At 50.8% G+C, this 12,158-nt stretch overlaps 2 protein-coding genes across 8 annotated transcripts in view; both read left to right on the forward strand.

The window, feature by feature from the left end:
• Positions 1–302: 302 nt before the first annotated feature.
• Positions 303–3,554, forward strand: LOC118605568. The gene is made up of 4 exons (XM_036225131.1): positions 303–409; positions 706–867; positions 1,614–1,668; positions 2,457–3,554. The coding sequence occupies exons 1-4, from the start codon at positions 312–314 to the stop codon at positions 3,018–3,020; spliced, it is 879 nt and encodes a 292-aa protein (XP_036081024.1). The 5' UTR covers positions 303–311; the 3' UTR covers positions 3,021–3,554.
• A 1,479-nt stretch (positions 3,555–5,033) lies between these two features.
• LCP2 (lymphocyte cytosolic protein 2) overlaps positions 5,034–12,158 on the forward strand; it is a 41,269-nt gene continuing 34,144 nt past the window's right edge. For 2 of the 7 annotated variants that reach the window (XR_004952021.1, XM_036224596.1), the window contains exons 1-2: positions 5,034–5,444; positions 9,220–9,282. Coding sequence is in view for 6 of the 7 variants with exons in the window: in XM_036224596.1 (XP_036080489.1) it covers positions 5,367–5,444; positions 9,220–9,282 (141 nt within the window). In the remaining variant the exon portion in view is untranslated. The remainder of the gene's footprint in view (positions 5,445–9,219; positions 9,283–12,158) is intronic. The other 5 variants (XM_036224586.1, XM_036224587.1, XM_036224588.1 and 2 more) reach the window with 5 other exon arrangements.

Raw genomic sequence — 12,158 nt, forward strand, 5'->3', positions numbered from 1 at the left:
AAACCGCACCTTCTACCTCTGATTATCTGTGAGGCTCTGGACAAGCCTGTGTTCTTCCCCAGGACTTTCTCCGCAGTCTGTAAACGGGTATGTATGCCTTCACCACCCTTTCGCAAAGAGCAGTCAGAAGGCTCATCGGATATAAACATGTAAGTGCCTAGAATTTCTTTGCCCCCAACCCCCGAGTTCTCCTGGAAGTATCGGACAGACAAACTCTGTTTTTTTTAGATGCATCGTCTTCTCCCCAAACCTCTACCAGGCTCCTTCTAAGGGACTCATGGTCTCTGTTCCCTGTCCACACCGCCAGCTCCATGCTCCCGGCAAAGCTCCGACACTCATACACGAGCAGGTGCCCCTCCCAGGACAGTGGATTGAAAGATACAGTCTGTCTGGGTCCAAAGTCTGCAAGGTCAGTTATAAATGGGTGGGCAGGGCAACCGGTATATTTAAGGCAGGTCATGCAGCCAAGTCGGGGGCTCCACAAATAGTGAGGAGACCACCAGCACCAAGGCCACAGGTGAGGCAGGGAAGTCCAGACCGGAAGTCATCAGCTAGGTGACCTGCCAAGACAGAACAAGTCACAAAAGCAGAGCAGATGGAAAGCCACCCAGCCCTGAGTTGGCTTTTCTGCTCCCTATCCGCTGGCTGTGGGAACTTGCGATCTCTCGGCATCTGTGAAATGGGAGCATTGCCGTCTACTCACAGGGCTTTTGTGAGCATCAAAGGACCTGAGAGCTATAAAGGGATGCCTGGCTTGCTGGTCACATCTCCGCTTCGCCGTGGGGGCACACACACGCTTCCGGGGCCCACAGCCCTTCCTTGCAGATGCGGCTGGAGGAGGCCGCAGTCGCCTTTGCCGGGCTGCAGGTAAAACTGTGTTTGCCTTCCTTGCCTTCCCCCACTCTGCCCCTCTCCAGCTGCCAGAGGAAGAGGGGGACGATTTTCCTCTTCTCTCAAGCTGAGGAGCCCATCTTCCCCTCGCCTGCCCTCTGTCCGCACCTCACCCACCCTTCCGGGCAATCGGGGAGTTTCCCCTTGAGCAGAGCCGTCTGGGGATAGGCTGCCCAAGTCAAAAATAGGGCAGGCAAGGTAGGGAGGCTTGACAGGAAGTCCAAATAAGCACTTCCTCCCACCCACCTTTGAATGTCTGAGGTACCTCAGCTCAAATAGCAGAGAAGGAGAGACAAAGAGAGAGGATGAAAAAAAAATGCGTATTTTCTGAAAAGAAGAAAATTGTCAGCTCTGAGGAAGTGGAAACTATTGCTCCTCGCTGCCTGACATGGGGCAGCTGCTTCATGTTTTCCTCACGCACATCGAGCCCCGGGGTGGGGGAGGAGCGGGCTGCGGTGGGAGGACAGTCTTGGTGGCCGTCAGGACCATGTTGCCCCACGGGCTGCAGGTGCGCGCTGCTGCAGAGGGCTCCTGCTCATCCAGAGATGCGTATCCCGGGCCTGTCCCCACTGGCGCCCCCCCCCCCCCCCCCCCCCGTTCCCAAGCAAAGTCGTCATGTTCTGTGCGTTGGGTGCCCTGCCGTCAGGTGCGTCGGGTATGCGGAACTCAGAACGGTCCCCTGCGTGTGAAACTGACAGCCCCCGTTCTCCTTCCCTCCGCAGGCAAACCCACACGGTCCCTGGCGAAAGTCCCAACAGCGATCCGCCCCAGCCTCAGGTGACACGTCGAGCCGGGAAGAGCTGGGGAGGCGGGGTGGGCATGGACGCACGCGAGGCGGGGACGGGCACGCACGAGGCGAGGCGGCAGGGACGGGCGCACGCGAGCGCGTCCTCTCTCCGTTGCCTGCGCCGTCCTGGGTCGGCTGCCTCGCTGGGCCACCTGCCGCCACTCTTCTCCTTTCCCCGGCAAACACCCTCTTAAATCCGAACTAGCGCATCCTCCCGCCCGCCTTCTAACTTCTTAGGCGCCTCTCCTAAGGGGCTCGACACATTCTCCCTCCGAAGTCCCTGCCTTCCATTCCCCTGGTGCCTACACGACGGCTTCCCCCGCCCGCGCACACAGAGACTGAGACTCTCCAGCCTCTTTTAATGAGCCGCTTATGTTTTCTCCCCTAAAATTAGCTGTGAAGAAGGTAGTTATTCTGCCGTGGGTTGGCGAGAAAGAGGGGAGTTTCAAATCCGCAAGGGGTGGAGTGGGGCAGGGAGGACATCACGGAGATCCCCCTCGGGGGCGCAGCATGCTGCTCCTACATCTACCTGTTGTCCCTAAGATTGAAAAAGCTGACGTATCACTCTATGGAAGTGGGTTTTTTTTTTTTTTTGTGCACAGCTCTGTTGGACGCGCGTTCATGTCCCCATTCCTGTGTATTCACACGATGCCGTTCTTACTTTGGTCAGAGACTATTCGACCCCTTTCTAACCTTGACATAGAGAAGACACGGCCTAAGAAGGCCTCTGCTAACTTCTCAATGTGCTCCTTCCTGAGTCCTGGGATTCTCCACCCAGCAGGGAGACAGAGAAATGGGAGAGGGTCTCGCCCAGGCCCCGGCTTTCCATCACCGTGCCGTACCTGCTCCTCTCTCCGTCTGCTCTGTGCTCGAAGCCAAGACCAGTGCTCTTCAGAGGACGCACGTGACTCGGCCTCCATCACTGACTGTAATCACTGCAGCATCCCATCTGCTCTGGCTGCGCCCAACAGCTGCTATCGTCATTGCCCGTCAAACAGATACGGAACCTGAGGCTGAGCCCATGAGCTGCCCTGCACAGGGTCACCCTGGTCCTCCTGGAGTCCTGACCCATTCTTCCCCAGGGCTGACTGGCCCTGCCTCCTGGTGCCTCTGGAGCCCTGCAGACACAGACGGGAGATGTGAAACTCATTACTGTTGGGAAACCATCGAGAATCGGGGAAGAGGAAAGGCTCCAGGTCTGAAGCAACCCACTTCCCCTTGCGTCACCTGCTCTCGCCTGCTCAGCTGCCTTTCCCGAGGAGGGCCGTGGTCCTGGGGGGTGGCGGACACCAAAGGCCTGCCTCGCAGAAAGGGCTGTATCTTCCGAACTTGTCCAGATTGACATCCCTACCTGCTCTTCGTGGAAGGCAGACTGACAGCATGGAAGATCACACAGGCTCCGGAGACAGAGCTGGGGCTGAATGTCTACCCCAGCTTGGGCCATTTATAGAACACCTCGGAGCCTGGGGTGGCAGAGAGGTAAAGGACAGGGGCTCTGAACTGAGAGAGGGTCCCGGCTGAGACCCACTGCACAACCTACATGCCCAGCGCATGAGGGTGCGGAGCGTCACCTCTGACCCTCGGTTTTCCTTTTGGTAAAGCAGGAGTCATAATGGTACCAACAATTAAATAAAATAATTAGTGCAAAGTCCTTTAGCTCGTCCCTGGCAGGGCCACATGTCACATAGGCGATGATTGTCACCATCATCGTCACTGTCACTAGGTTTCTTGACGACTGCATCTCTATTCCTAACAGGCTCTGTGCACTGGCCATCTTAGCCACATTCAGTGGATAATTCTTCTCCCAAAGCCTAATATTTAGCTACACCTTAATTCTAAGTTCTGCTTTTCTGTAGATTTTTATTCTGTTGTGTGGGAATAAATGTCAATGAAAAAATTGTCTCTACTTTTAATGATGATCTTGAATGTTTCTTTCCACAGATGTGGTGTATTTTATTTGCTAATGACATACACCCCAAAACACACATACACACAAAAACACAGACACACACACACACACACTTCCTCTACTGTATCTTCCCTTTGCTAAAATCCAACTAATTCCATGGCATCTTCTTGGATTGCTCTACCTGGAAGCCATTTCTCTCTCCCTCTCTTTCCATATAGCTTTTGTTTTCTGCTCTTCTGGTGATTTGAAAAGCTAAGTGACCTCTCCCAGCAGCGGTGGGGCCTTTGAAGAGCAGGCCCGGTTAATGAGAGCCCTTAGATCCAGGCCCTGTGAGAAGCGCTCAGCCCAGGCTGCTTTCAACTGATGCTCCAGCCCCTTGGGAGGTGAGGAAGACACCAGCTCAAGTTTATAGGCCACTTTTATCACGCTGCCATGCCTAGGATGAAACCCATCTCACTGAAATGCACGACGACCTGGTGAGGCTGGTGCCTGGCAGGGGCCGCCGGGCTCTGTCGATAGTGCACTCGACGGAACCGGGACATGGCCAGTGCCACTCTTGGAAAAGCTTCAGGACAACAACACAGTGTCTTCTCAGCATGTACAGCAGTGCTGGGTTCTTCGCCCTGGACCCGATGGCCCCCTGAGTGTGCGCGCAAAGGACTAAACGAAGCCTCAGACTTGTCTTCAGAGGCTTCGACGTTGTATAAATGCATTTGCTTTTAGACACTGGACTTGCCCTTGGCTGACAAGGTGCTCAGGCTACGAGAACACAGAGTCTGAGACTGACTGAGGAAACAAATGATTTCCATCTCCCGTCTCAAGGCCATGCCAGGAAATGTGCTTTTTGAGTAAAATATGCGGTAGAAATGACAGTGAACAGACTATACGACAGCATCGAGAGCGATCATTACTTTTTCCTTTTAATTTTTTTCTTTAAGTTTGTCTAGTTTGATGGATCCAAGTTTTATGCGCATACGAAGCAATTCCTCTGTTTTCCTATTTAACAGATGTGGAAACTGAGATTCCTAGATCCTAAGTCCTTGGGAGAGGTTGCGCACAGCATGCAAACAGTCATGTCGGAAGCCAAGGTCTGCCCAGTGTGGCCCCTTCCTCAGCCCTGGGTGCCTGGCTCGCTCGCTCAGGGGGAACCCTCCCCCTAGTAACTCGGAGAAGCAGCTAAAAGAATCTCTCTCTCAGCTTTAGCCTTTTGAGAGAGGGAAAAGCATGAAAAGGCCACGCTTCCTCCTCTGGCAACTCACTGTTGTAAGAGATTGTGTTTTAGGTCAACTGTCAAAATAGATTTTCATCTGCCACGACCCAATGCGTGCAGGAATGTGGCATAAACATACGGATGGGAGCCAGGAGTTTTATAGCGACGTACCTGGACTCACGTTGGAGTCTAAGTCCCTTTCATTGCCCCTCCCACTGTGCTGGGGTGGCCGGGACCAGTGGGGACTTACCAACCCTGTCACTCTCTCTGTCTCTCCAGCACTCAGAACTGGGCTTCCTTGTTTACTTATTTAGAGCCCAGCAGAGGAAGTGGTAAAGGAAACTTGCTGAGTCGTTTTCTGAGAAGAGACCATATTTGTTCGTAGAGGAAGCCGTTTCTTTCTGGGATCTGGTCACAGCAGAAAAGACGTTTGCTCCAACGAGGTTGTTCCAGAGGGTGCCTGGGGGTTGGAAGAGCCAAGGACACCTCCGCGCTCTGGATTTGTGGTTCTCTGTTCATGGGTGCAGCACCCATGCTCGGCTTGTGAGCTTCCTCTCGGGAGAGCAGCCATGGCATTGAAGAACGTGCCGTTCCGCTCAGAGGTCCTGACCTGGGACCCCGACACCCTTGCAGACTATTTCAAGAAGGTGAGCCTTGCATTTTTTTTGGCGGTGGGGCCGGCAGCATCCTTGGTGGGAGGCTTGAAGATGGAGTCCTGGGGAACACGAGAGGTGAAGTACATGGCAGGCGGACTCTGAACTTGTGGTAGCCTCACCAGTTGAGTGAGCTCTGTGTAGATATGCTACACCACTGAGGGTTCCTGGCCATGAGATCTGGAGAGAAGGGAGGCCCTCGAATTAATGTGCACCTACTATGTGCTAGAGCTGGAATTTGTGCTCTCCAGGCACTGTCCCCTTGGCTCCATTGCAAAATAAACTCAAGGAGGTTAAGTGGCCCAAAGCCCCAGGGATGACGTGTGACAGAGGCAGGGTTCCAGTCACGCTTGTCTGCTCTCACAGTCCACGCTCCAAGATGCAGAACTACTGTCACCACTAACGAGATCTACTTACTAGAAAGGGAGAGAAGGAGTCCTGGGGGCAGCAGAAGGCTATGAGGAGCTATGCTGGAGGTGGCGGCTAGGCGGTCATTGCTCATGACCCTGAAAGAGAGGCTCAAGCCCTTATGCGGGACAGAGTCTCACTGGAGCTTTATGAGTGTCTCGTGAGGCAGGTCAGCAAACTGATATGAGCCCAGGCTGCAGCTAGGGAAACTGAGGCCCCTATGGAGGGAGAAGCTTGGCCAGGCAGGGTTAGAGACCAAGCCTGTGGCAGACGGAAACCAGAATGTTGCTGTTCTGCCGTCCAGCCTTGGACATGGAGATGCTCAAGTGGCCCTGTGTTTGGTCATCTGGTGCTGGGACCACAGGTCATATATCTGCTTGGGTAGATCTCAAGCCACATGATTCAGTTAGGGTCCCTGTGTCCCTGTACAAGGGATATGGTATCTTATGAGGGGCACTTGACCTCACACCGCCATCCCTGGAGGCTGGCATGAAATTTGGTTGAAATTAGACTGCCATAAAGGTGAGACTTTAAAGTCGAGACCTTAGAGATCAACTAAGTCAATTTTCCACTTTTTTTTCTGGAGGTAGAACAGGCTTCTCAGGACACATAGCCAACCCTGGGGTCTATATGGTACCAAGGTATTTACTGTCACAACTGGTCTTCTCCAACCTAAAGAAGAAAAGTATGAAAATGTTGACTTGAGTGTGGCATGAGAGAGGGACAGCCCAGAAACCCTGTTATTTACTGCTTTTTGTGCATCTCATTTCTGTGCCTTTCCTCTCTAAAAATTTATAATAAACTTAGGTTTTGGTGTTGCGGGTGCAAAGATCGTGAGATGACTGGCTTTTGAAGGGATGTTTCTAAATACTTTCCTTAATGTAGGTCAAATAAACTAGAGCCCCAAGGTGAAATTTGCCAAGATGCTATAAAGTGACATGTTAGCTCGTTAAAGAAAGGAGAGAAGCATTGAGAATTAGGAAGGGTCACCAGGGAACAGGCCGAGAGGCACAGATAGGTTCCAGCTCCAGTGTGAGACAGAGAAGAGCACAATGCAGTCCAGAAACAGAAGAATCCATGGGAAAAGTCCCCTTCCGCACAGGGAGATGGACTACAGGCCAGGGACCGTGCAGGGAGGGCATCTTTGCCTGAGCTGGCGGGGGGCGGGCGGAGCTTTCTTCTTGGAAATCTCAGACTCTGAGACAAGTTTGCAGGCTCAGGACAGGTTCCCCATCCCAGCATAAAAGGAATGAAGACAGGAACAAGGAGACTGGGGGCATCTGCGATCTGGGAAGTCCCAGCCTCCAGAGACTCAGACACCTTCAGATCCTGAGCATCTCAGTTTGCTAGAGAGAAAGTACCAAGTGAATGACCATGGAGTCCCTTGGACGTCTGTCTAAAGGGCGTCCTGGCAATGACGTGGTAGTGTCAGGCCCCCCTCGGAGACAACACCCCTGTCAGCTCCAGAGTTAGACACACCTTCGTTTGAATCCTGGCTCTGCCACCTGCTGGCTTGGTTACCTCCTCTTAGGTACTTGTTCTCCCTGTGCCTCAGCCGCCTCATCAGTAAAACAGAGATACTAATAGTAACTAATTCACCTCGTGGGATTGTTGGGGGAATTAAAGGAAATAACCCCGGTGAGATATTCAGCTGGGGGTCGGGGGAATCCACTGCGTGACTCTGGGCCAGTCCCTTCCCCTCTCTGGGTCTCGGCTGTCCATCTACAACATCAGGTGCGTGCTCTAGGCCAGGGCCAACCACACATGTATTTGCCAAAAATATAGATTCTAGCCCCCAGGCCCAGATATTACTGGATCGGATCAAACTTCCAGGCAGGCCTCAGACTGCCGTGCCATCTGCCTATCTAGAGTTGAAGTCAGCACACTGACAAATCAGATTCTGCTGATAATGATGAGAGCAAACTTGATGTATGAAGGGCAGTCGACTGTTCCAAATACCACTTACAGCTCATGGCATGGAATTAAGAGGGAGGCTCGGGGCTTCTCAGATACTGCTTGCTTTCCACATTGACCTCTAAGTTGGCCTTTTCTGAGCTGTCTAATATTCATCCTACCCTTTCAAGCCAAGAGCCTGCAACCATTGTAGTTACTTCTTAGTCTTGTTGGCCATTAGAAAAGGCCATGATTTGAAATTTGTACCCAAAGACAGTTGCCACAAACTGTGAGACTCACACTTGTGAGGAGAACCTGGGATTCTGAAGCACACACATTTAGCCTTAAATACGCCAGCCCCAAACATCATCTGTAGAACTATTTCCAACACAAATGCTTATGTTACTGAGGATAAGGCAAAGAAGCACCTGGTAGGAATGTCTATTAATGTGACTCGTTGGGAAAGCAACCAAGACTCTAAAAATCATCCTTCCTGTTAACCCTCTAACTCGATTCTGAGACTCTAACTTAACTAATTTATCTTAAGTAGAAGGAAATAAAACTGGATGCAAAAGAATGTCCACATGTCTCACGTTTTGATCTGAATAGTGTATTAAGCTGCTTTTAAACTTGTCCACTTTACTCACTGGATGTAAGTTATAATGCTATTCACAACTAAGGGGACATTCCTTACAGACACATTAAAGCTTTGTCTGAAGCCCGATTGTCACCTCTGTCGTCCACTACCCACGGAACCTCATGCAAGTGACTTGACTCTCTGTGCTTTTGACTCTCCATCTGAAAAACGTCAGGATTAAATGACTTAAGACGGGTTTAAATACCTAGAACAGTGTCTGCCATCGAGCAAGTGTTTGATAATCACCAGCAGTTGCTGTTATCGTTATTGGAGCAGCAGCTTAGTAAAAACCGACATGTTCAGCAATAAGGGAGTAATTAAACTAATGTTTAAAATAAATTTGCGATAACACGAGGCAGTGCTTACAGTCTCATTTCAAAGTAATTTTAAGAGAAAAGTCAGGATAACAAGATCGAATATAAATTATCACCTCAATTATGTTTAAAAATATGCTTAGAAAAAAATGCTGAAGGAAACGTACAGCCATGTTCACCGAGGTTGTCTTCGGGCGAGGAGACAATTCTCTTCTTTTAGCTCCTTGTTACTTGCCTGAAGAGCATATTAACCCTTTATAGCTATAAGGACACTCTCTCTTTCTGTAGAGGTTGGCCCCGAAGCCTTGGACCTCGGCAATTTCTCCATTTTGGAGAGTCCCAAGGGGTTAGTGAAAGCAGGGCTGAGGTGGGGACAGGCCCCTCTGCTAGACAGGGGAGGGAGGGGGAGTCTGGCTAGCCACAAGTACCGCAAATTGCTAGGCTTCTGGGCCGTGCAAGGAAGGGGAACCAATGGCGTGAGCCTGCCTGCAGTGACAGCACCTTCCTCTCTTCACAGCTCAACTTCAGGGACTGTGAAAAGGCCGTGAAAAAGTATCACATTGATGGACCCCGGTTTTTGGTAAGTACTGGCCAGTCTGATGCATTGAGATCAAAACTGTTCTGAACTTTTTTAATTGATGGTTGCAGGGTCAACTGGTCTACCTTGTCCCTAAGGATGCCCAGGGTCAAAGCCTGTTTGCAGGATCCCCACACGACCCTTTGCCTTCTTCAGAGGTTTCGTAGGAAACCCTCTCTCATCACCTCTCAGGATCCTTCTTTTTAAAACACCTCCCAGATCTTTCACTGATACCAAGGTGTGTTCCAAAGTCAAAGTATAAAGAAGAAATCCCAGTATAATTAACATGTGTGTGCATGCGTGCGCGCACACACGCACACGCACACACACACATGCTTGAAAATTCATTCAAGTACCGTCCATGCTTTGAGAAGCCCAAGAGGGAAAAAAGGATCATATGGAGGACAGAAGATTCTTTTTCCCCATCTCTCATTCTGGGGTACAGACTCGTGGAGTAAAGAGTGTTTCCCTGGAAACGACACCTTTGCCACTGGGTAAGAGAGACCCTGACTACACAGATATATTCCTTCTGGGCACATTTCTTCATCCTTTAAAGAAGAAATGGGAACAAGCCTTCAAAGGTCTCATGAGGTAGATGGTTCTGATTTGGATCAGAATGAGGAGGGCGAGCGAAGCCAGGTTGCCCTGCATGGCCCAGCCAGCAGCAGTGAGGGACTTCGGGGTCGGAGAGGTCACGTGCTCTAGCTCTCCACCCAGCACACTCATCCATCTCCTCTACTGCGTCCCTGCCACCAACATGTGCTTGAATCCCTTCAGCGATGATGAACTCACTACCACCCATAGTTGCTGCCCTGTTTGGGGTGGTATTCATTATTCCACCTAAATCACTCATTCGTTCCCCTATCCACTCACTTGACAAGTGTTTTGCTGAGCTCCTGCTCCATACACACAAGACCATGCCACGTGCTGGGAATAGAGAGATGATTCAGATGTGGATTCTGTCTTCTGGAAGCTTCTTTTAGAGCAGAAAAGTGCATTCGGGAAGGTAATTGGAGAATAATGGACACACTGTGACATGGTTTGTTCTGAGTCACACACCTGGTAATTGGACTAAAGCACACATTTAATTGAATCTAACGCTGCGTGAGGTTTTAACAATGCTATTTCTTCATATTGAGCCCTGAGCCGATAGCATCCCTAGGGCTTTGTGTTGTTCTTGCAAATTACTGCTAAACCTGAATGTTTTGTTCTGGTGCATTTAACACTGAGAACAGAGACTTCTCGGGGCCAAGTGAAAAGGGGGTAAGACACCTTTGAGGATGGTCATGGTTGTTCCCTGATGCCCTGAGCCACCTTGCCCTGAGTCTCCCCTTACTCCCTCATCTACTGACTGAGCACATTGGCCTGGGTGATAGTGGGTGACAGTCCCTTCCAGCCCTGTGAGCCTCAGGCCTGTTAGGACACGGCTGTTTCCTTCGTTGAGAGATGGTATTCGAGCAGCTTTGTCTCCTCTCCCCTAATATGTGGGCCCTGGCAGGCCCTTGGAGAACTCTACAGATCCTGCTCATTGTATGAACGGGGAAGTGAAAAGAGGGGCGCCAAGAGCCAGGAGAGCAGGAGTGGAACCCCGTGCCTGCCCCAGCAGCTAGAGTATTTAAAAGCAGCTTCTGTTAGAAACCACCTTCCACCCCAGGTGCTCCGGGTACAATTTCTTATCTGCCGCTCTCTCTAGCTCTATGACATTTAGGGCCATTCTGCTATTGAAGACAGGAGCGAAAGGCCCTTATCATTTCCCCTTCCTTCCTTCCCTTCCTCCCTTCCTTTCTTCTTCAGCGCAGGAGCTAGCAGGTCCCTTGAATCTCTTTTGCTGCCATTTTGTTTTCATGAGAAGGGTGGGACCTTGTCTCGTGGGTAATGGGGGTGCTACGCTTTCAGAAAGTTGAAGAAAATATGCCTGGAAACTGTATCAGTTGAGAAGGCATGAGGCTGCCTGTAACAGAAACCTAACCACAGTGGTTTAGCCAAATCGGGGTTTATCTTTCTCGAGCGATAAGAAATGTAGAGGTGGGCGCTCAGGGCTGGTGAGCTGCTAAAGAAAGTCATCGAGAACCCAGGCGCCTTCTAGCCTCTGGGGAGAGCCTGTGGCTTCTGTCCTAATGGCTACAAGATGGCTACTCCATCTCCAGGCATCTCATCTTCATTCCAGGTAAGAGGAAGGGACACTGGCAAAGAGTAAAAGGTACAAAAGTGCCTCGGGAATGCATCTTCCCCTTGTTCTCAGGAAAGCAATAACTTCCAGAAGCTCAATTCAACAGATGTCGGGTTATTTCTCACTGGCCGTACTGGGTCCTGTGACCTTAGCCATGTGCAACAATGTCTAGGGTGTGATATGTTTTGAACAGAGCACGTTTGCTGCTCTGAACAAAATCCAAGCCCTGTCATAACAGAGAGAGTGGACATTGCGTAGACAAGCCCAGTGTCTGCCACGTGGCCTCTCCAGGCCTCTCTCTTGTACCCCTCTTGAGGACACACTTGGCATATGATCATACCTGCACAAAGCCTCAAGTCTAACTCTAAGTCATCATATAAGGAGCCCAGACTTTGCCGAAGGTGTTTGAAGGAGGTGGAGGAGGGGTTACATCACATAGCAAAACTCCCCAAATCCTGCTTACGCATCTGTCATCCTTCCTCGCAGTTCCTGTCCCTCTTCTCTAACATCCTGCCATTGCGTGTCTCCATTCATGCTCACGTCCACCTTCTCCTTTGCTTTCTTCCTGAAATTCCCTTAGCTTATGTCCCCAACTCAGCAAAACAGAAGGTGGCAGCCAGCCACCCAATACTCAGCAGTACTCAGCCCCTCTGGAGCTCCCAGGAAGCCTTTCACTCATCATGCCGCACTCTGAGCATGAATCTTAATA

This window comes from Rousettus aegyptiacus, unplaced genomic scaffold (genome assembly GCF_014176215.1).
Source record: "Rousettus aegyptiacus isolate mRouAeg1 unplaced genomic scaffold, mRouAeg1.p scaffold_m13_p_7, whole genome shotgun sequence".
NCBI lineage: Eukaryota > Metazoa > Chordata > Mammalia > Chiroptera > Pteropodidae > Rousettus > Rousettus aegyptiacus.

Coding starts and splice junctions, on each gene's coding strand:
- LOC118605568 (XM_036225131.1), top strand. CDS start 312: ATGCTCCCGGCAAAGCTCCGACACTCATACACGAGCAGGTGCCCCTCC. Junction 410..705: donor CTGGGTCCAAAGTCTGCAAG/GTCAGTTATAAA, acceptor GTCTACTCACAG/GGCTTTTGTGAGCATCAAAG. Junction 1,669..2,456: donor GCGATCCGCCCCAGCCTCAG/GTGACACGTCGA, acceptor TTCTCCACCCAG/CAGGGAGACAGAGAAATGGG.